The sequence below is a fragment of the Caretta caretta genome, chromosome 26, assembly GCF_965140235.1.
Source record: "Caretta caretta isolate rCarCar2 chromosome 26, rCarCar1.hap1, whole genome shotgun sequence".
In the NCBI taxonomy this organism is placed as follows: domain Eukaryota; kingdom Metazoa; phylum Chordata; order Testudines; family Cheloniidae; genus Caretta; species Caretta caretta.
In genome coordinates, this window is record NC_134231.1 from 15,302,806 (window position 1) to 15,326,080 (window position 23,275).

At 56.0% G+C, this 23,275-nt stretch overlaps 1 protein-coding gene across 1 annotated transcript in view; it reads left to right on the forward strand.

Annotated features, from left to right (window-relative positions):
* Positions 1-4,514: 4,514 nt before the first annotated feature.
* CNNM4 (cyclin and CBS domain divalent metal cation transport mediator 4) overlaps positions 4,515-23,275 on the forward strand; it is a 51,768-nt gene continuing 33,007 nt past the window's right edge. Inside the window, exon 1 of the mRNA XM_048829612.2 lies at positions 4,515-5,955. Coding sequence (XP_048685569.1) covers positions 4,530-5,955 — 1,426 coding nt within the window. The 5' untranslated portion in view covers positions 4,515-4,529. The remainder of the gene's footprint in view (positions 5,956-23,275) is intronic.

The following is a 23,275-nucleotide window of genomic DNA, read 5'->3' on the forward strand; positions in this document are numbered from 1 at the left end:
GAGCCCAAATGCTCCCTTACAGGGAGTTATCTCTCTGGTCCCTGTTGCTATAGAAACACTTTCCAGTGGACCATTGATTTCTGATGGTGAATTTGAGGTTACAGTTCCCAAAGGCAATGCATTAATTACCACTTGCTTTCCACTGGGGAAGAGCAGGCATGAGGCCTGGCTCTTTCCGTTTCCTGTGTATGGGCCACAGTAAAGTCAGAGGCTAGGGAACAGAAGGAGAGGAGCAGTGTCAGGGCGTCTGTAGACAGGTCAGAGCTGCCCAGCGAGTGATCTCCTCTTCCTGGTGTCATCGGTGGTGACTCCGGTGAAATCACCAGCGAAAGTGAGAGCGGCACCAGCCTGCGCAAGAGGAAACTCAAGCCCAGGTGCTCTAGGATAGCACACCTGGCAATGCGGGCAGTTCTTTACGTCCGCCTGGAGTGCCTGACGGAGCTCCTTGTGGCAATGGGTCCAAATATAGCCATCGCAGAGCCTAGGTTTATAGAAGCCTGTCGCGCTAGATCATTAAAGTCATAGGGGACTTTTTCTGGCTGGCAGTTAGAGCCCTGTTGGAAACTTTAAACCCGAAATCCATTACCAGTCTTAAAAAGGGATATTCCTCTGTTGTTAACACGCACTGGGCTGTTACAATCGGGTTGCAGTAGGTTAGCATTGTAACGAACCACAGCAGCCACTTGGAACGAGAGGAGGAGACGACAGCCCTGGTTAAGTGGAGCAAAGTCCTAATGCTGGGTATCAGGACTCCTGGGTTCTACACCTGCCTCTGCCTTGTGGCCTTTCTGTGAGTCCGTCACTGTTGCAGGGCCCAGAACAAACCCCAGGTGCAGTCTCTGGCGGGAGTGAGGAGTCAGACCTGGTCCTTGTCCCCTGGAAAGGCTGCGTGAAACCCCTTGCTGGGGGTGAAGAACTGGGGCTGGATTACAGGGCCTGCCCTGGGGTCCTGACATTGTTTGTGAGCTATGCAGGCTGCCCAGCGGGGCCATTCCCGCACACTGTGCTGTCTTTGAAAGTCTGACTCACTAGGTTTCGTCTGCTTGCATCATACGCTGACATGACTCTCCTGGAGTGCTACAACCCCGAGCTCACCTGGTAACTGAGCACTGACACTCTGGGGTTCGGTGAACCAGCCCACTACTCACTAGCCCCGCAGAATTGTCTTCATCCAAACATCCCATCACGTCCCCACACAGACCTGCTTTGTGCAACTCAACCTTATTCAGCTGGTGGGCTCCCATGGCTGCACAGTGACTGGTCAGAGCAGTTAAGGGCCATGGGCCGTTAAAAATACCAGGGAACTTTTGTCTCAAGGAACCAACCAGGTTGTTTCCTCTCTAATCAGGCAGGGTCAGGTTGAGCTGATCTGATGCACCTGGCAGGGCTGTTGCCTCTTTCTACCAGCTACTTGGGGCCAGCACGGAAGAGGGACTTTGCTCAACAAGGCAGCATCAAAGCTGTTCAAGGAGAAGTGTGCTCTGTGCTGAGCTAGCTAAACTCTTTATTTATGAAAGTGCTCTGAGCAGAACCAGCTTCCGTTGCTCAATATTCAGTCCGAGATGGGAACTGCAGGTACTTGGGCAAATGATCCAGAAGGTTTGGCTGGAGCTGTCTGAGTGCCTTTGGGCCCTCTGCCAAGATGCTTTTATTAGTGACTTCTTGTACATCTGTCCTACCACTGACTCCAGACCTATCGCCGCCCTCTCTGCTCCCACGGTGAAGGTACAAGGTATGTTACCTAGCCAGGGCTGTTTGTTCTCCAGGGGTGGAGGTGCAGCCTCCTGGCAGAAGTCAGCATGCTGTAGCCCCGTTCCAAAGTCAGTAATCACATTCCGCCTCTTTACATCCCTCCTGCAGTTTATTTGGGTACAGAATTTCCTACAACTCCCGTCCTACAGCCTGATTCGAGCCAGGCTGAGTCTTCAAATCCCCTATAAAGGGAGTTGAGGATGGTCAATACTGCACAAGCTTGGGCCCCTGAACTGTTCCTAGTGTTACTATGAGTTAAACAGCTCAGACATCCCACCCCAGGGGTAGCTGCATGTCAGGCCTGGTGGGAATGACCTGTGTGCTTTGTATAACAGTTTGAAAAGCAGTCTGGGATCCTCCAGGGATGGAGTACACTCTAGAAATGCAAGATATTTATAGACCTCCTCACATGCCAGCATTACCCAGCAGCAGAGTGCCAGGTGCACAATGCAGGTTTTCTCTGATGCCACAATAGGGAGCTCTTTCTGCATGCTTTTTGGAGGACAATCACCGCTGCTGTAATGTGTCTGTCATAAAACCCACCACAAGGAATACAAAGTAATGCACCTCGGAAAACACAATGCCGACTACACATATCAAATGATGGGGTCTAAATTAGCTGTTACCACTCAAGAGAGATCCTGAAGTCATTGTGGACAGTTCTCTGAAAACATCCACTCAATGTGCAGCGGCCGTCAAAAAAATCAAACAATGTTGGGAATCATTAAGAAAGGGATGGATAACAGGACAGAAAATATCATGTCGCCTCTCTATAAATCCATGCTACACCCACATCTTGAATACTGCTTGCCGATGTGGTCACCCCATCTCAAAAAAGAAATATTAGAATTGGAAAAGGTTCAGAAAAGGGCAACAAAAATGATGAGGGGGATGGAACAGCTTCCGTATGAGGAGAGATGAATAAGACTGGGACTTTTCAGCTTGGAAAAGGGACGACTAAGGGGGGATATGATAGAGGACTATAAAATCATGACGGGTGTGGAGAAAGTAAATAAGGGAGTGTGATTTACTCCTTCTCATAACACAAGAGGGATCGAAGGCTGCAGGATGGCGCTGGGCAAGCCGCCAAGGTGTCGGTCCCCTTCCTGTAGTTACTGACTCCTGCGTTTTATGGCAAAGTCATGAATCAATAAACAAGGGGCAAGGAGTGGAAAATTCCACCAGGTGGGAGGGTCAGCGTGCGAGCTGGGAGAAGCTCAGGGGCGTGACTCCCCAGCCGCGCCCTAGAGAGTATCATCATGTCCCTCTGTAGGGGCCTAGCCCCCATGTTAACTATGGGATAGTGTCTTACACCGGGGGCGGGGCGGGGCGGGGCAGGGCAGAGAGGCCTAGGCATGGCAGGGCTGCCCCAAAGGACACCCCTGCCCCACAGTTCCCTACATCCCCCTTCTGTACCCCCCCCAAGAATCACCCCCTGTCCCATGCACCCCCTCCCCCACCACTCTGAAAATCATCCCCAACCCCATAACGCCCTCCCCCACAAGTCATCCCCCGCCCCATAACACCCTCCCCCAACACCCCCCCAAAAATAAACCCTCCTGCCCCATAACACCCAAAATCAACCCTCCCGCCCCATAACACCCTCCCCATCACCCCACCCCATAACACCCTCCCCCAACACCCCCCAAAAATCACCCCCCCGCCCCATAACACCCAAAAGTCAACCCTCCCGCCCCATAACACCCTCCCCCAACGCCCCCCCCAAAATCAACCCCCCCGCCCCATAACACCAAAAATCAACCCCCCCGCCCCATAACACCCTCCCCCAACACCCTCCAAAAATCACCCCCCCGCCCCATAACACCCAAAAGTCAACTTTCCCGCCCCATAACACCCTCACCCAAAAGTCAACCCTCCCGCCTCATAACACCCTCCCCCAACGCCCCCCCAAAAATCAACCCCCCGCCCCATAACACCCAAAATCAACCCTCCCACCCCATAACACCCTCCCCCAACGCCCCCCCAAAAATCAACCCCCCCGCCCCATAACACCCTCCCCCAACACCCTCCAAAAATCAACCCCCCGCCCCATAACACCCAAAATCAACCCTCCCGCCCCATAACACCCTCCCCCAACGCCCCCCCAAAAATCAACCCCCCGGCCCCATAACACCCAAAATCAACCCTCCCGCCCCATAACACCCTCCCCCAACGCCCCCCCCAAAATCAACCCTCCCGCCCCATAACACCCTCCCCCAACGCCCCCCCAAAAATCAACCCCCCCGCCCCATAACACCCAAAATCAACCCTCCCGCCCCATAACACCCTCCCCCAACGCCCCCCCAAAAATCAACCCCCCGCCCCATAACACCCAAAATCAACCCTCCCGCCCCATAACACCCTCCCCCAACGCCCCCCCCAAAATCAACCCTCCCGCCCCATAACACCCAAAAATCAACCCCCCAGCCCCATAACACCCTCCCCCAACGCCCCCCCAAAAATCAACCCCCCCGCCCCATAACACCCAAAAATCAACCCCCCCGCCCCATAACACCCTCCCCCAACGCCCCCCCAAAAATCAACCCCCCCGCCCCATAACACCCAAAAATCAACCCCCCCGCCCCCTAACACGGCCCCCCGCAGCCGCGAACTCCCGCCTCCTTAACGCTCCCCCCAGCCCGGCGCCTCCTTAAGGCGCCTCGGGGGCGGGGCCGGGGCCGGGGCGAGGGGGCGGGGCCGCGCGGCGGGCGACGTGCGCGCCGCCGCCGGCCCAGCAGCGGGCGGTTGTGACGGGCGAGGCGCGGGGCGAGCGGAACATGGCGCCGGGCGGCGGCGGCGGCGGCAGCGGGGGCGCGGCGGGGGCGCTGCGGGCGCTGCTGGGGCTGGCGCTCGCGCTCCCCCTGGCGGCGGGGCCGGGCCCGCCCGGCAGCGACGGCGGCAGCGTGATCCTGGGCATGCGGCTGGAGGGCACCAGCAAGCCGGCGGCCGCGGCGGCCGAGGGGGGCGTCATCCAGGTGACCGAGGGCAGCCAGGTGCGGCTGCGGCTCTTCGGGCTGGGCATCCGGCCGGGCACCGGGGAGCTGGTGGCCTTCGCCGCCCTGGGCGCCTGGGCCAACGGCAGCGCGGCGGGCAACGCCAGCGCCCCGGCCCGGGCCGAGGGCGGCTGCCCCGAGCCCACCCAGGACCTGGTGGTGCAGCCCCGCATGGCCGAGACGCGCGACACCTCCGGGGTGCTGCTCGTGCGGGTGCAGCCCCTGCGGAAGCACGAGCGGGCCAAGGTCTACGTCCTGTGCACCAAGCGCGGCCCCGGCCAGCCCTGGCTGCAGCACCAGGGCAGCGACGGCCGCCTCATGGTGGTGGAGGAGAAGAAGTCGCTGCTGCCCCTCTGGTTCCAGATCATCCTCATCCTCTGCCTGCTGGTGCTCTCCGGCATGTTCAGCGGCCTCAACCTGGGCCTCATGGCGCTGGACCCCATGGAGCTGCGCATCGTGCAGAACTGCGGCACCAACAAGGAGAAGCGCTACGCCCGCAAGATCGAGCCCATCCGCAGGAAGGGCAACTACCTGCTCTGCTCCTTGCTGCTGGGCAACGTGCTGGTGAACACCACCCTCACCATCCTACTGGACGACCTCATCGGCTCCGGCTTAGGCGCCGTCATCGCCTCCACCATCGGCATCGTCATCTTCGGCGAGATCGTGCCGCAGGCCCTCTGCTCCCGGCACGGCCTGGCCGTGGGCGCCAACACCATCGCCATCACCAAGTTCTTCATGCTGGTGACGTTCCCCCTCTCCTTCCCCATCAGCAAGCTCCTGGACTGCATCCTGGGCCAGGAGATCGGCACCGTCTACAACCGTGAGAAGCTGGTCGAGATGCTGAAGGTGACGGAGCCCTACAACGATCTGGTCAAGGAGGAGCTCAACATGATCCAGGGAGCTCTGGAGCTCCGGACTAAGACAGTGGAGGATGTCATGACTCCGCTCCACGATTGCTTCATGATCAACAGCGACGCCATCCTGGACTTCAACACAATGTCGGAGATCATGGAGAGCGGCTACACCCGCATCCCGGTCTATGAGGAGGAGCGCTCCAACATCGTGGACATCCTCTACGTCAAGGACCTGGCCTTTGTGGACCCTGACGATTGCACCCCCCTCAAGACCATCACCAAGTTCTACAACCACCCGGTCCATTTCGTCTTCCACGACACCAAGCTGGATGCTATGCTGGAGGAGTTCAAAAAAGGTAAGCCCGCCCAGGTTGGGTTCTGCTTGCTCCGCTGTTGTGTTGGGGCTGGGCTGGAGCGCTAGGACAGTAGCTTGCGGCTTTAGTGGGCAGATGGAGGAATGCCAAGGGGCTGTGACTAGAGGGAAAGTGAAGAAAGGAAACTCTAGACTGACCATCACTGGAGTCTCTCCACCACTGGGCTCAGTTACACCGGTGCAAATCCAGAGGCATCTCTGCTAACCTCAGTAGAGTTAGATCAGGGGAGCTGAATGACACCTGCCAGAGGCTTCTCCTCCCAATGGGAAGTGCTAGAATCCCAGGCACTCGGGGTGTTTAAAACTAGACTAGACCAAACATTTGCAACTATGCTGCAAGGACCAATCCTGAGCTGGGCCCCTGTGGAGGTGAACTAGATGGCACCTCGTAGGGGCACACGCTCCGGCAGCAGCTCGCAGGGGAAGGGATGCACTCCTACCGACTTGTTTGGCAGCGAGGATATGTAAAACTGAGCATTGCGGGGGAGGGAGAGACTTCTATTTATATTGCGAGGAGGCAAACTCAGTTCAACGCAAAAATTTAGAAATACTTTGTCTGCAAAAAAGGCTTGTTTTTTCTCTGATCAGCAGCCCCAGAGACCCATTAATGGGCACTGATGGATTCCTTAGGCCTCAGATGGAGGTTTTGGTCTAAAAAGTTTCCAAAAGCTAATATTTACATAAAATATTTTACATGCACACAGCCTTTGTTTGGGGTTTTATTTATATCTGGAGCTAACCACTTCCCCATGTGTTTGCAACTCAAACATTGCAGGACCTGCTACAGCAGAGAACCTGAAAGTGAAACTGATGTAGGAGTGCCAATGAAATTGAGGAATCTGTTGTCCGGGTGGAATGAAATGCAGAAAGCAAACAAAGTGTGTGTGTGTGGGGGGGGGAATTGTGGCTCGGGGGGAGGGGGGGTCAGTTTAGTGGTTTTTTTATCATTTCGGCTGTCCTTAGCCCAGGGAAGAAACGTCTTTACTCAAATACGGGGTTTTTAACTTGGTGATGTCTCTTTAATTCAGACTGTGGGTGATTTTCTCATTTGTTTTCGAGCATTCCTGGTGCCGGGTGAGCCAAGTGCACGTCAGAGACTCAGGGTTCAGCCAGGCTGGGGTGGGGGGTGTCCAAGGCAGAAGTGTCCCCCCTCATGCTGTCCCTTAGATGGCAGTTCTGTGTAATGTGCTGGGGGCAGGGGTCCCCATGTGGTTGAGGACCTTCAATCTGCAGCTCCCGTTACTGTGTAAACTAGGAAGTCAAAGCAACAAATTGCTTGTACGCCACCCTGCCTTCCCTCCCCCACCCCCACCCCCACCCAGCCATGTGGGTCACTCTCTAGCCCCGGTATATATGGGGCAGGACTTGACCCCACCAGCGGTGCAGTGACCGGGACAGTTACTAGCTTGGCTCTCCAGCTTAGCGGGAAGAGAGGCAAACAAGCCAGGAAGCGCTGCTCTCTTTCCAGTATAACCGCACTTGCTGGGTGCCCCGGGCCTGATTCTCCTCTTACACTGATTTGGCACCAGGGTCACTGCGCTGGCTTCGGCTTTACCCGATGGGCCCAGTGGTTACATTCGGCAGACTCAGGGCTCTGGCAGTGGGCTGCAGAGACACGCTTTGGAACCGAGTCAGCTGTGGCCCAAAGTCCTGGCAATGCGATGACTGGTTTGTGGCCTGTGTGCAGAGGGAAGAGGTGTCGCACTCCAGTTCCTGATGGACAGGGGTCCACCCCGCTGGCCCCAGCACTTGGGGACACTCAGAGCAGAGAGCTCAAGATCTGAGCAGGCCATGGAGACAGAAGTCCCCTCTCGCCCAGAGGCCGTTCCTCCGCTCCAGCAGCTGGGGGAGTTGCCTGCAATACTTGTGTTGGGGATCAGGAAACAATGGGTCATTTCACAGAACGGCAACAGCGAGGCCCAGGGCTGGCTGTTGGGCCGGCTCCCAGCTGGGTGTGTGGGCTTGAGCGCTTTGTTTGTGTCTCTTGGCCCTTTCCTGGGAGTAGCCGGCACGGGCATCCCAGTCTGCGTGGGGCTTGATCTGTGTTTGCTCTGCGCTGTGCAGCCTTTGTCCCTGCGCTGACCCCGCAGCCAGGCTGAGACACCTGCAGCCCTGTGGGTCCTGGGCTCCAAAGGTCCCACCCCAGGCAGGGCGAACTACTGGGACGATGTTTACTGCTTCTGGTTCAGCCCCATGGGGCTGCGAGCTCTGCAGGGATCATCTGAGCCTGCTGGGGAACCTGGCGGGAATGCATTACACGTGTCCCCCCACCCAGCCGAACAGGAATCCACTCTCCCTGTTACCCACCTTCCTCCCCAACCACGGTCCCAGCTCGCTCCCTTTGCACTGAAAGGGAGTTTTCCCTGAGGCTTCGAAGGGAGCAGGACTGGGACCCTTGCCAGTCCCCTTTCTCCCCAGCCCAGGCAGCAATGGGGGTGGGGAGAGACTTGTTTGCTAGAACCATCGCTGGGGCACTGCCAGTTAGCACCTGAAAATCTGGAAGCTGCCACTGCGCCAGAGCCCCGGTGCCCACCCCATTCACCCACGCGACGGGCACCACGGACATGGCTGGCCGGCTTTACACACGTGACTTGGGTCTGGTCTGGGGTTGGGACAGGCGCTCAGGTCACTTTAATCTGATGCCTCGTCCCCGTTGGGTGTGGTTCTGGCTCAATCGCCTGAAATCCAGACGCACCCTCCGGTCCGGGCTGGCTGCAGCTTTTCTGCTCAGCTGGTCCAGGTGTGGTTCGTGCTGTACGTTGGACCTAATAAACCTGGTTCCCGCCCTGCCTGGCCGCGGGTAGAGGCTGGCAGGAGTTTGCGCCGTGAGAGCACTTGGGGGAATGGTCACAAGGATCTCTGGCATCCCCGCACCCCAAAGCCCCATCTGCAAGAGCCTTTGCAAGCATGCGCCCCTCAGGCACTGGTGTGTATGTTCTGGGGTTGCGGGCATGGGGCAGGTCACACCCCGGCCACGCTACCCCCGTGACAGCAGCCAGGGCCTCAGTCCAGCCAGCTGAAAACTGAGTCAAAGTTGGGAACCTTGCTGAGCTGCAGCTCTGCCCACAGACTTCCCTGAAGGGGGAGGAGAAGGGTTATGAGCCCCCGAATATCAGTACCCCCAATCCACCCCCCCAACGCACACACTTAAAAAACCTAAATCAAGGAATTAGTGGCTAAGCTGCAGATTCACTCAACCCTGCCTGCTGGACAGGGCTGGGCATGGACCTAACCTCCCACTGGAGCCTCTTACTGCTTTTTTTAATCATTTTGGGGACAAAATTGGCCCAGGGTTGAGCCCGTGTGAAGATCAAGCCCCTTTCTCCTGCACCCCGCCGAAGTTGGTCCCGCGAGGGTGGGCTGAGGCCCCTGGCGAAGTCAGGCCTGCTGGGTTCTGTGCCCAGCTCTTCTGGTGACTCGCTGGGGTCCCTGGGCAAGTTCCCACCCTCTCTGTGCACTTTGTAACTGGGGCCAGTGACTCAGACCCCGCTCTCAGGGAGCGCGTGCAGAAGCATCCTATGCTGAGTATGTGCTCTGAGATCCTCGGATGGGCAGGGCTAGAGAAGGGCCCTGGGTTAAAGTCCGTGATTGAGGGTGTGTCCACACCCGTGGCTGGCCTGGGCCAGCTGACTCAGGCTCGTGGGGCGTTTGGGCCAAGGGGCTGTTCAATTGCAGTGTAGCTGTTCCATGCTAGGCCCCTGCAAGGCAGGAGGGTCCCAGAGCTCGGGTCTGAGCCTGGGTGTCTAACAGCCCCGCAGCCCGGGCCAGCCGCGGGGGTGGAATTGCAGGGCGAGGCAATCTGGGCACACGCCCACGTAGGAGAACGTACTCACTTTGTAGGGGGCTGTGGAAGCTCTTGCAGGATTTCTCTCCCTCTACCCCGGGGCCTTGTGGGGCAGGGTCTCTTCGCTCCAGCCGTGGCTAACGCTCTCTTGCCCCCATACCCTGCACCTTGAGAGCAGCACAAAGCACTCCTGCCCCTCTGCCCCCCAGGGCTGCTCCAGGGTGCAGCCAGTCCCTGGTGGGCTGAGGGTCTCCGGAGCCTGGCGCTGCTCTCCCATGATGCAGCCTGTTACTCTGCCAATCGACTGCTGGGCTGGCTGACGTTCTCCAAGCTTGGGCCTCAAGGGGAGATAAAAGGCCTTTAAAAATAAATAGCCTCTTGCCTTTGGCTTTCCCCTTGCCGCAGAGAGCATGCAGCCTGCAAGCCACAGTCTGTGAACGCCGGTTCCTCCTCCCCTCTGCCCCGGCCCCGCTGACGGGTCCGCGTTCCAGTGGCAACTCCTGCCGAAGGAACAGATCTCAGTGGGTGAAAGCTTTTCAGGTTCACATTAAGATCCTCCGTCAGTATCGCATCTGGCATCCCACCACCGCCTGCCTTCTTTGTTACCCCCGCATTCTTCTCTGGACACTGATCCATGCCCCCATTAGATCTCCTTGCCCTGCTCTGTCCCCGTATTGATTACATCTCTTGCCATCGGTCTCGGAGCATCCGCCGCTCGTCACCACAATGCTTATCTGGCCCCCGTGGTGGTGGTATCTGGATGTCTCACAATCCTACCTACACTGATCTTTGCAGCGCCATGAGGCAGGCCAGTGCTGTTCTCCTGCTTTACAGACACAGAGCAGGGGCCCAGAGAGACTAAGTGACTTGCCAAGGTCATACAGGGAGTCTGTGGCAGAGCAGGGGATTGAGCTGGGTCTCCCAAACTCCAGCCTGGCTTCCTGATCTCTGGCCTATCTAGCCAAAGTCTTGGTTCTTTGCACATTCAGTTCTCTCCTCTCCAGTCTCTCCTCTATTCTGTGCCGTTTCCCAGTCCAGCCTGTCCTTCTCCCCTTCCCACACCACTCTGTGTGCCTTCAGAAAAGAGATCTGGTGAATTTCATTTTGCTGCTGGCTCCTGGAGCAGAGCAGCAAAGCCAAGGATGGGTACTGGTGTCCTTTTCCGGCTCGTCCTGGGCCACTTTCAGCTATGCCCTGAAGAATGAGACTTCGTTTTTCTTGCACCTTAAGATGTAGCTCAGATCGCTGTGAATCAGCCTTGCAAAATCAGCCGCAGCCCAGGGCAAAACCCAGCGTGCACTGGTAAATATTTGTAATAACATTGCAAATCACTCCTGACCTGTCCAGTTCCTTGTCCTGGGTAAGGCAGGAAAGTGGAAACTCACAGAGCATCTGAAAATAGTATTTACTCTTCTAACACCATTCTAAAGTCGTGCAGGAGCATTTCTTTTCCCTCATGTGGCAGTGAGTTCCACAGGCTGAATCGGCACTGGCATGGGGAAGGGCACAATAGATCACTGTTAAACTTCTTGACGTCCCAGTTCACAGCTGTCCCCCTGCTCTTCCCTCCGGGGGCTAACAGCACGATGGCATCTTCCATCCTGTCTCCATGGTCCCAAGCCCGCAAGATTACTGTCCTCCTCATTCAGAGCGGGGAGCCGGCGGCATGAGGGCAGGGGGCTTGCCCAGCTGGGGAGAGCCAAGAATGGACGAACAAGGGGCCAGATTTTCACAAGAGCTCCACTGCTTTTTAGGCACCGAAATAAATCACCAAGTTTTCAATGTTGCCTTTGAAAATCTGCCCTGACGTGCTACCTTGAGAGCCCGTCTGGCTGTCTGTGCCCCCCCACCCCCCCGCCCGATCTATCTGCTAGTCTGTCATTTTATACGGCTGCCCATTGCTGTCTCACCTGTCACGTCATATCAGTGCAATAGTGAAGTTCAGTCTGGCCCCAGCTGAGGCTTTGAAGTCCTTGAAAACCGGGCCCCGAAGGGAGGGGAGCAGTGGGATTCCCTTTTCCACTCGGCATAACTGCCCACAGTAGAATCTCCCTTCACAGATCTGTCTCTCTGCCCCTCCTGGGTCCCCAAAGCATGTAACCCACATCCGCCTTGGGGGCGTCAGTGGGGTCTAAGCACGTGGTTGAGTGTGCCGCAGAATCTGGGCCTGGAGCCCGGGGCTTGCTGGGTCCGTCTCTGAACATCTGCTGCCGTGTCCCTTTCTAGGTGAGGTGGCAGGAGCTCCGCCCTGTGCTGTCTCTAGGTTCTTACGTGGTGCCCATCACTGTGCTCTCTGGCCACCTCCCCAAGGGAGGAGCTGGGCCCACAATAAGGGATCTGTTTCTCCCCCTCTCCTTCACGCTCGGCAGCTCCTGCTGCTCATGCTTGTGCTGATTTCGTCCAGGAGCGAGATCCCAGTCCTGGAGCAATTTCCAGGGAAGCTCCCTCCTGACTCACTGACGCGTAGCGGTTGGAGGCAGCTGTGATCACACAGAGACAGGCGTCTGTGGCCTATCTGGGCTGGTCCAAGGAGTGTTTTAGAGACAGTGATGTCATTGCAATTTGCCCAGTGGTATCTTATTAACGAATGCATGGGCTGTCGATCTGGGCCTACCATGCTCCTATTTAACAGCACTAGTGTGCGTGATGGGGGCCATCGGTCAAAGGATTTACTGTCTCTGGGGTGGTCCCGTTACTCCTGAGTGGGGAAGCTGGGCCAGCCCCAGGAGTGTTCTGTTTGTGCCACCACGTACTTTACCGGCCAAAATCTCTGTTGTAGTATTCTTCCGTACTCCATTGGTCGTGCTCTCCATCGCCTTCACGGGTAAAGCCAGGCTTCCTGAATAGCAGGAGCTCAACTGACCAGCCTCTGTGGGAGGGAGAAATTGGAGCTGGTACGATTCTGAAACCTGTACAATTAGCTTTCCCTGCATCATGATGTTGTGATTTTTACGGCCTAGCAGGCTGCCAGCGCTAAAGCTAAACCCCATGTGCTACTGGTAAGGAGAGTTCTTAGCTTTATCATAGAATCACAGAAGATCAGGGTTGGAAGGAACCTCAGGAGGTATCTAGTCCAACCCCCTGCTCAAAGCAGGACCAACCCCAACTAAATCATCCCAGCCAGGGCTTTGTCAAGCCGGGCTTTAAAAACCTCTGAGGAAGGAGATTCCACCACCTCCCTAGGTAACCCATTCCAGTGCTTCACCACCCTCCTAGTGAAATAGTGTTTCCTAATATCCGTCCTAGACCTCCCCCACTGCAACTTGAGACCATTACTCCTCGTTCTGTCATCTGCCACCAGTGAGAACAGTCTAGATCCATCCTCTTTGGAACCTCCCTTCGGGTAGCTGAAGGCTGCTATCAAATCCCCCCTCATTCTTCTCTTCCGCAGACTAAAATAACCCCAGTTCCCTCAGCCTCTCCTCATGAGTCATGTGCCCCAGCCTCCTAATCATTTTCGTTGCCCTCCGCTGGACTCTCCAATTTGTCCACATCCTTTCTGTAGTGAGGGCCCAAAAATGGACACAATACTCCAGATGTGGCCTCACCAATGCCGAATAGAGGGGACTAATCACTTCCCTTGATCTGCTGGCAAAGCTCCTACTAATGCAGACAATGTGCCGTTAGCCTTTTTGGCAACAAGGGCACACTGCTGACTCTCATCCAGCTTCTCATCCACTGTAATCCCCAGGTCCTTTACCAAACACCAATCTGTGAGCTTGCGGGGTCAGAAGATATTGGATCTGCCCCCGGTCTGGGACGGAGTATTGCCCCGCTGAGCGTCCTTTTGGGTGGGCATGTTCTGACACACAGATGTTTGAGTGAGCTCCAGCAGAAGTGTGGGCTGGATGCGGGGGCGTAGGCGGGGGCTCTGGCTTTGCAGACTGGATGGCCAGAAGGGATCACTGTGATCATCTCGTCTGACCCTTGCAGGCCTGCTGGCTCTGGCTTCTGCCTTCAGGGCAGCTGGAGAAGGGGCCATTTCTGAGCAGTATTTGGTCTGCGAGTTGCTGGGTGGGTGGTGGCTGGAGCCATCGGCTGGGCAGGGTCTGGTGCAGCGGAGGGCCGACGATCTGCAGAGAACTGGCTGACCACGTAGCGACAGTAGTAACCACAGGCCTGGCTCCTCTCCTCGGGCCTGTTGCAAAGCCCATTGGGTCCCTGGGAGTCTTTCCACTGGCCTTGGGGCTTTGGATTGGGCCCCCCTTTCCAGCTGCTGAGTTGCATGGAGACCCAGCCACGTGCGGCTTCCTGAGTGATGCTTCCATATGAGCAGCTGCTGCCCCAGGGCTGTTGTGCGAGGAGGGGAGGTGGGAGGCGCCCACCCGAAGATCTGTCTCAGAGTGCGCCGCACGCGGTGAGAAGGAGAGAGGAGGCCTGGCCAAGTGGGCAGAGTGCAGGTGAGACAGGCCAGAGTGCGCAGCAACCAGGGGGTTACTCCTTCTCATAACACAGGAACTAGGGGGTCACCAAAGGAAATTAATAGGCAGCAGGTTTAAAACAAACAAAAGGAAGTATTTTTTTCACACAACGCTCAGTCAGTCTGTGGAACACCCTGCCAGCAGATGTTGTGAAGGCCAAGAACATAACAGGGTTCAAAAAAGAACGAGATAAGTTCATGGGGGACAGGTCCATTGGTGGCTATTAGCCAGGATGGCCAGGGATGGTGTCCTGAGCCTGTTTGCCAGAAGCTGGGAATGGGCGACAGGAGATGGATCACTTGATGATGACCTGTTCTGGTCACTCCCTCTGGGGCACCTGGCATTGGCCACTGTCAGCAGACAGGATCCTGGACTAGATGGACCTTTGGTCTGACCCAGTAGGGCCGTTCTTATGAAGTCCCAGTGTGAGTCGGTGCTGGAGCTGGGAATGGGGTGCAGGGGTCCTGACCAGCAGCCTCCTGCTCTAACCACTAGACAACACTCTGGCCGCATGAGAGCTGCAGGAATTCTGTATGGAGCGTTCGGCATCCCAGGGGCAGGGGCGGCGGGGCAGCGCCCAGCTGGCGGGAGCTGTCCTAGCCTCTGCAGTCACTGGGCCTGTGCCAGTGGACACCAGCTGAGGTTCAGCCCCGGTTCTCGGGCGCTCGGTGGGGCCTGAGGGCAGCCGTGGGTCCTCTCATCACCTCAGCCATGCTGTGCGCGCCCAGGTGCCAGGTCGGGGCTCGGATCTATCCCTCGCTGTAACTCCTCCCTTCCCAAAGCGGAAATGGGAGGGGCCCCTTCGTCCTGGTGCTGATTGGCTGCGCCAGGGAGCCTGTGGCCGAGGGGGGCCTGGCGGTAAAGGCAGCCTGGGCCCCAAATCCCTGGTTTGTCATGTGTGTTAAATCCCGGGGGTCCCTTTGTCGCTCATGTCAGCCAAGCGTCCAGTCCACTTGCACAAACACTCTGGGTGCCGCCCTCCTACCCCATTCAGTTCAGGGTCTCCCTGCAATTCTGCCCGATTCCCCCCATGCCAGGGGCCTGTGCCCCCTTCCCCCAAACCTGGGCCACCTCATGCCTCCCCACACCCTCTCCCCTCCCAATCTCGGAGTTAAGTCCCAGGGTTCTGGCCTGCGAAACCTGGCGTGGGATGGGCAGAGGAGTTCAGCTGTTGTGCTGGGAGGCGTCAGCGGCTGGGGTCAGCCCTTGTTTGACCATAGACAATTGCAGAGGTGCTCGGGCCTGGGGCTGTGCTAATGAGCTGACAGGGGCTCCGTGTGCCCCCCCAGCGCCCCCTTTTGACTTGCTGATTTCCCCCTAGGACATGCCCTGAAATTGTGGCATCGATCTGATGTGGCATCCAGTAGTCGTGTTGCAGACAGATCCCGGGATCGCTGCCGGGGCCCATGGCTTCCCCCCCGACCCCATGCACAGAGCCTGGGGCCCTGCTTCAGCAGCAGGAGCAGCGATCCCAAGCAGGCTGCAGCTGTGGTCCCAGCCAGGAGAGGAGCCGTGCGGGCTGTCGCATTTGACACCCCTCTCCGCTGTTTTTGGGGGCGCCTGGGTTTCTCCCTGGGGTGAGGCACCCAGTGCTAACATAAAGCTCCTGGAGTCCGTCGGGATCAGGCACCACATGGACTCCCAGCCTCCTCCCCAGTTGCAGCTGTGCTGAACTGTGCCCATAGGCAACATCCCCTAGTGGCGCCATCACCCCAGGTGATGGGTGTTTTCCAGCTCTCCCAAGAATCACGTACTGGCCCTGCAGGGTGTTGGACTGGCTGGGGCAGCCCTACGGACGCTGTGCAGGTGAATGAGGCCGCGGTTTGGCCTGAGGTGGAGGGTGATGGAGAGAGGCGGATGGGGGCACAGAGAAGCGGATGGGGGTGACAGCAGGCAGTGGGGCAGATGTGCCCAGAGGCAGAAAGTCAGTGTCTGAACTGTTGAGAGGTGGGTCCCCGTCAGTGCCTGGATACATGTGTGCGAGCTGCTGCAGTTGAGTCAGGGGGACGGGGGAGGCCAGTGTATGGACCACGGCAGGTCTGTCTTTATATGGCTGCATGGCTAGAGCCCTGGACTGAACTTCGGGACCTGGGTTGTGTTCCTGGCTCTGCCATTGGCCGGCTGGAACCGTTCCTCGGTTTCCCATCTGGGCAGTGGGGAGAGTGATGCTGATGCGCGTTGGGATCTCGGCCTGGCCAGTGCTGGCGAAAAGCTGGGGTTGTCCCTGGGAATTCAGCGCTCTCTGAATGAACGGGCCTTTCGGGCCTGCGGCGCCGAGGCTACGTGTCGGGAAGATCCATCTCTTTCCCCCTCTTCTGTCCTGGCTCCGTGCTGAGCTGGTCCCCGTGTGTCACTCATTGCCAGTGCGGGAGCAGGGTGCGGGGGCAGCGGCTGGCCAGGCAGATGGGGAGCCTCACCTCCTGGGGGGCAGCCCAAGGGGTGAACTGAGCGGTTCGGCAGGGGAAGGGGAAGGAGCTAATGCCGGTGGAGAAGGGCGTGCGGACCCAGGCAGGTGATGATCTGTGCAAACTCCCTGCCGAGGCCGCCCCGCCGCAGGGGGATGGACCTTCCTGCTTGCCCCAGGGTGGTTCCTTTTGATCTTCTCTCTGCCCGGCAGCAGCCTTTCCAGTATGGCAGGCTCAGCTGGCGTGGCTGGCAGGGTGAGCAAGCAGGTTCCCTGCTTCCTCGTGGGGAGGGGGCCGAGGGAGGGACACCAGGGCTGGGGGAAGGTCAGGAAGCGAATAGGGGAGCTTGGGAAGAGAGCCAGACGGAGACTCGCTGAGTGACCTTGGGGGAGACCTTTCCTTGCTGTGCCTCTGTGTCCGTGTGACCTGGAAGGATAAGGCACCCACCACCTCCAGCTAATGTCTGTAAGGTGCGACCCTCACTGGCCAAGGTGTTCTCGTTCGCCGGTTCCTTGGACTCCTTGCTCCAGAGCGTGACTGGTGTCTAGGGAGAACATTGCAACCTGCTCCGGTGGCAACAGTTTCTGTTTTAAAGCTGAATTTTCGAACCTCTCCCACGTCCCCGAACGTCGTGAGCGTGCCATGTCCAGGCCAGGGGAGCGCGGGTGCTGCAAATTGAGGCCACTTGGCAAAGGGGCTGCTGAGATCCAGCCCCCCAACCCTTCCTCCAATGCCCTGTTTCCCAGACCTGAGGAAGACTCTGTGTAGCTCGAGCACTTGTCTCTCTCCGCAGAAGTTGCTCCAATAAAAGATCTCCACTCCCCGCCCTTGTCTCTAATAGCCTGGGACCGACATGGCCACACCAATGCGGTTTCTAAAATGTCAGCTTTCTGACCGTCCATTTTTGCACAAAGACAGAGAAAGATCTATAGGCAAAACGCCCATAAAACTCGCCCCACGGGGCTGGTGCTGTGGAGATCCGGCGCTTGGTACCAAGAACAAGCTACAAAGGCTCGTCGTTACCAAGTCATTCACCTTTCGTTTGTGGTACGCTGGACCGTGCATGGGATGCCAGCACTGTGCAGAGAGAGTCCTCTTCCCAACAGGGCCTGTAGCCTAGGGGAACATGCACTTGGCTGGAGACTGAGAGTCCATGTGTGTTCTGCTAACTGCTTTTCACGCTTTGTGCACTTCACAACCCTGATTGTTAGCCCATTTCTAACGTAGAGACAAACAACTGTCACCCACGTGAGGCTGTACATGGTCACGCTAGCCAGATCTGGAAAGAGCACCCAGATCTGACAGGCCACGTCTAGTTAACTCAACCTCGCTGCCTTTCAGAATGAATGTGCCAGATCTAGAACACGAGACTGGCCAGACTGGGTCAGACCAAAGGTCCATCCAGCCCAGTGTCCTGTCTGCCGACAGTGGCCCCTGCCAGGTGCCCCAAAGGGAATGACCAGCACAGGGAATCATCAAGTGATCCATCCCCTGTCGCCTATTCCCAGCTTCTGGCAGCCAGAGGCTAGGGACACTCAGAGCGTGGGTTTGCATCCCTGACCATCTTGGGTAATAGCCATTGATGGACCAATCCACCATGAACTTATCTAATGCTTTTTTGAACCCCGGTGTAGTTTTGGCCTTCACAACATCCTCTGGCAAGGAGTTCCACAAGTTGACTGTGCCTCGTGTGGAGAAATACTTTCTTTTTCTTTGTTTCAAACCTGCTGCCTCTTAATTTAACCAGTACTGGGTTTACCATGGTGCCAGTGGCACCGGGCCTAGAATCAGAAGGGGCCCTGGCCAGCCTGATCCCCCGGCCGGCTGAGCTGGTCAGGAAAGCTGTCCCTGCCCCTGCTCCACCTCCACCCTGCCTCTTCCCGCCCCTGCCCCACCTCTTCCCCAAAGCCCTCGCCCCTGCTCCGCCCCAGCCCCGCCCCCACTCCACCCCTTCCCCTGAGCTATGTCCCAGCTGGGGGACTGCAGCAGGGGTCGGGCACGCCCTGCATTCACCGGGCGGTGGGAAGTGGAGCAACGCGGCCCCAGCCCGCTCCGCCGGCTCCCAGCCGCGCCGCTGGTGAGTGCTGTGGGGGGGTTTCCCCCCTGTCCTGCAGTCCCAAGGCTGGGAGCCAGGGGAGCAGAGCGGAGCGGGTTGGGGCCAGGTCACTGCACTTCCCTCCACCCCGTGAGTGCGGGGTCAGGCCCACCTTGCAATCACCGGGCGGCAGGAAGTGGAGTGACCCAGCCCCAACCCTCTCCACTCTGCTGGCTTGTGCTGCGAGGCAGTTTTCCCCCTGCCCCCCAAGCCTGGAGAGGAGATGGAGTGGTGGTGAAGGGGCATTGGATGGGGAAGAGAAGGGGATAGGGGAAGCAGGGGCTCAGCATGCAGATCCCTTTGGCAGCAACTGGGGCTCCCCTGTTAAGCAGGCCCATCAAATCCTCACCCTGACAAGCCCCACCTCCCCTGCATCTGTACCACCCTGATGAGCCCCCCCAGACACCCTCCCCACTGAGCCCCAACCACCTACACCCCCACCCAAATGAACCCCACCTCCCCTGCACCCAGACACCCTCCCCACCCCCGCTGAGCTCCAACCACTTTGACTTGGTCCCCCCTGCAGACTCCCATGGCCCCTGCACCTGGAATCTCCCTGTGCATCCAGATCCCCCACTGAGCTACCTGCACCCAGACTGCCCCACACAGAACCCTCTTACCCCCATCTGGATCCCCCCACACTAAGTCCCTCTGCACTTGGATCCTGCTGCCAGGCTGAGCCTCCCTGCCCACATCTGGTGTGCCTGGCACAAAAGGGGCAGGGCCCCAGGGTGTTTCTGTGGCAGGCATGGCCCTTGCGCTGTGTCGGGGTCAGGTCCCTGTCCCAGGGGGGCAGGGGAGGCTGCAGGGTATTCTCCCACCTCAGTGGCCTGTGCTCCCCGCTGCCATGGTGGAACTTCCGTATTTCTTAATTGAAAAAAATATTGCAGAATTTTAAAATATTATGCACAGAATTTGATGCAGAATTCCCTCGGGAATGTGGGGCACTGTACAGCTGTGATGGTGGGACTGTGAAGGGGGTGCTGGACAGTAGGGATCTGTGGGTGGGGGAGCTGGGCAGTTGTGGTGGGAGGTCACCAGGAGGGGGTCTCAGGGTATAGCAGGTCTGGGGAATTAAGCATAGGGATCTGTGGGGGAGGGCTCTGGGGGAGGGGGTGCTGGGCAGGGGGGCAGTGCGGAAGGGGCACGCTGGCAGCGCAGGCTGGGCGAGCCAGTGTGTGTCTAGCAGTTCGTAAAGTTTCTGGGTTTGTAAACAGTGCCTTTGTGCTGGGCTGAGTGGGGCCACTTCCGCTGCGCTGCGCCTCATTGCCCCCAACCGGCTCCTCGCTCTGCGGCCCGCCCCCCATCACATGCCCTGTTTCCCCAATGGGGGCCCACAAATAGCTTTGGCGCTGGGCCCACAAAAAGTTAATCCAGCCCTGAATTTAACTAGGTGATCCCTGGTTCTTGTGTTAAGTGAAGGAGTAAATAACACTTCCTTATTTACTTTCTCCACACCAGTCATGATTTTATAGACCTCTATCATATCCCCACTTAGCCATCTCTTCTAAAAGTCCCTGTCTTTTTCATTTCTCCTCATACAGAAGCTGTTCCATCCCCTTAATAATTTTTGTTGCCCTTTGTACCTTTTCTAGTTCCAGTATATCTTTTTTTTGAGATGAGGTGACCAGAACTGCACAGATGTGGGTGTACCATGGATTTATAGAGAGGCAATAGGATATTTTCTGTCTCATTATCTATCCTTTTCCTAATGGTTCCTAACCTGTTCACTTTTTTGACGGCCGCTGCACATTGAGTGGATGTTTTCAGAGAACTCTCCACGCTGACTCCAAGATCTCTTTCTTGAGTGGTAATAGCTAATTTAGACCCCATCATTTTGTATGTATAGTTGGGATGATGTTTTCCAATGTGCATTACTTTGCATTTATCAACATGGAATTTCATCTGCCATTTTGTTGCCCAGTCACCCAGTTTTGAGAGATCCTTGTGTAGCTCTTCTCAGTCTGCCTGGGATTCAACTATCTTGAGTAGTTTTGTACCATCTGCAAATTTTACCACCTCACTGTTTACCCCTTTTTCCAGATCATTTATGAATATGTTGAATAGGCCTGGGCCCTATACAGACCCCTGGGGGACACCACTATTTACCTCTCTCCATTCTGAAAACTGGCCATTTATTCCTACCCTTTGGACAGATTCCTCTCTGTTCTTTGGATCTGGGTTCCTTAGAAAGTGCAGACTGGAGAATCACTGTAAGTGTAGGATGCAGGGGTGTTGTAGCTGTGTTGATCCCAGGATTTTAGAGAAACAAGGTGGGTGAGATCATATCTGTTATTGGACCAGCTTATGTTGGTGAGAGACACAAGCTTTCGAGCTACATGGAGCTCTTCCTCAGGTCCAAAGCTCGCCGTGACAAAGAGAGGTTAACAAACGTACATCTTCTTCAGACCTGTGGAACAGTTCTGTGTAGCTCAAAAGCTCGTCTCTTATCAACAGAAGTCGGTCCAATAAAAGATATTTCCTCACCCACTTTGTCTTTTAAAGCACATAAAAAATTACAGAAAACAAAATACAGCTGGTTAATGGGTTACAATGTCACAAAATGTGCTCAGCACACAGAGGCACAATTATCCAGAGACACTAAATCAGTTCAGTTCATTCAAGGGTCTTATCACAGTCCTGCTAAAAGGCAAACATCCTGAGTTCTGTGCTAGGCTTGGCTGGGTGGGGTTGGTTTCAAGGTGGAACTATGGATCCTTAAACATAGACCCTTGGTGATCTCCAGTCCCGTTTACTGACCATTTGAATTCGAGGACTGCTTGTGTCACTTCAACCAAGCAAGTCTAAAGTCGAATTGAGAAATGTAGCTGTCAGATTCTGTACTTTGGGGGAGTGTCCTGGAACCCCCATATTCCTCATTTTCCTATAATTGTGACCTTACATATAAAGCGGGCCTTGTAAGGTATCAGGGGAATGGTTATGATCTGCTGAAAGTCATTTCTCTGTCTATACATGTGTATCATTAATGCATAAGAAGTTGTGAGAATTGTGTTGTATGGTGGTCACTAAAACATGCTGTAAGTTTGGGGAATCAGTGAGATCTTAGCTCCCCAGAGGCAACAGCAAGGAAAGTAACCAACACCCGGGTGGGGTGTGAAACAACCCATCAACAGCCATTGTCCAGCAAGGGAGCACAATGCAATGACTCACCTGCATGAGGCCCCACCAGGGGAATTGCTCAGCCTTGCTTGGAGAGACTCAGCAATGCCCCCCAGACATGCCTGGACTTGTGCTCCCCAAGCACATGGACTGAGTGTATAAAACAGACTCAGTGGACACACACTGGGCCTTCTCCTGGCCCCACCTATGCTGCAAGCAACCAAGACACTGAGAAGAAGACAAGACTCCAACAGAGGAGACTGGCCCAGGTTTAAGGAACAAACCTGTATATTGAGGACTGCAATATCCAGGGGGGTGAGAAAAACTGCTTCATCTAGATGTTGCTCACTCTAATCGGGTTGAGAGTTCAGACTGCGTGCTGATATTTTACTTCTTTTGGTAACTAACTCTGACTTTTTGCCTATCACTTAAAATCTACCTTTTATCGTCAATACATTTGTTTAATTGTTTATCTTTACCAGTGAGTTTGTATGAAGTGTGGGGCAAATCTGCTCAGGTTTGACAAAGGCTGGTGTCTGTCCACTTTCCATTGATGAAGTGGTGACAGTATATTCCTGGGGTACAGTGCTGGGAGCTGGAGGGATTTGGCTGGTGCCTTTCTCTGTGTGATTCGTGAGTGGCTCTGGGAGCATTCATGCAATTTAGCTGGTGGTGGGGGCTCCACATGCGGTTGTGCTGAGTGATCACAGAGCCTGGAGGGGTTTGCTGCTGGTCACTAGCCAGGCATTGTGAGAGAGAGCCCAGGCTGGAGAGAGTTCAGGAGGCACAGTGGTCCCACAGTTCCAGGCTGCACCCGGGGGTATCCCGTCACAGCGGTGCAGCGAGCAGTGTGAAATACACAGCTTGTTGTACTGAGCAAGATTTGCACTTCATATACTGGTGTAAAGATTTTAAGTGAGGCTTTAATTGTGGTGGCTAAGGACAGTCCGGAGGAGGCTTGTTGTTTTTCTGTTTGCTTATTTCGGGTAAGTGAAGTAGGGACAGAAAAGCAGGAAAATGAATGAAAGCAGTGAAGCCATTGCGAAGTTGGAGCTTTTTAGGCTGCAGGTTGCAGAAAAGGAGAGGGAGCACCAGAGAATATTACAATGGGAAACTGGAGATAAAGGAGAAGCGGGAAGAAAGAGAGAGAGAGCGAAAACACTGGGCTTGCTAGAGAAGCAGAACCAGAACCACCAGCCCCAGCGATTCCCATCATGCCAAAAATCCACAGTTGGGACCATTTATGTCCTGCATGCAATGAGGCAGATGATATTGCTGAATATCTGACCACCTTTGAAAGGCTGTGTGCAGTGCATGAGATCCCTGATGCCAAGCGTTCCGACCTGGATTGCAAAAATAACTGGTAAAGCTCTGAATATATTCAATGAAATGCCCATTGAGGATGCTTTAGACTATTGTAAATTTAAAAACATTGTTTTGCAAAGGTTTCAGATTATCCCTGAAACATATAGAGTTAA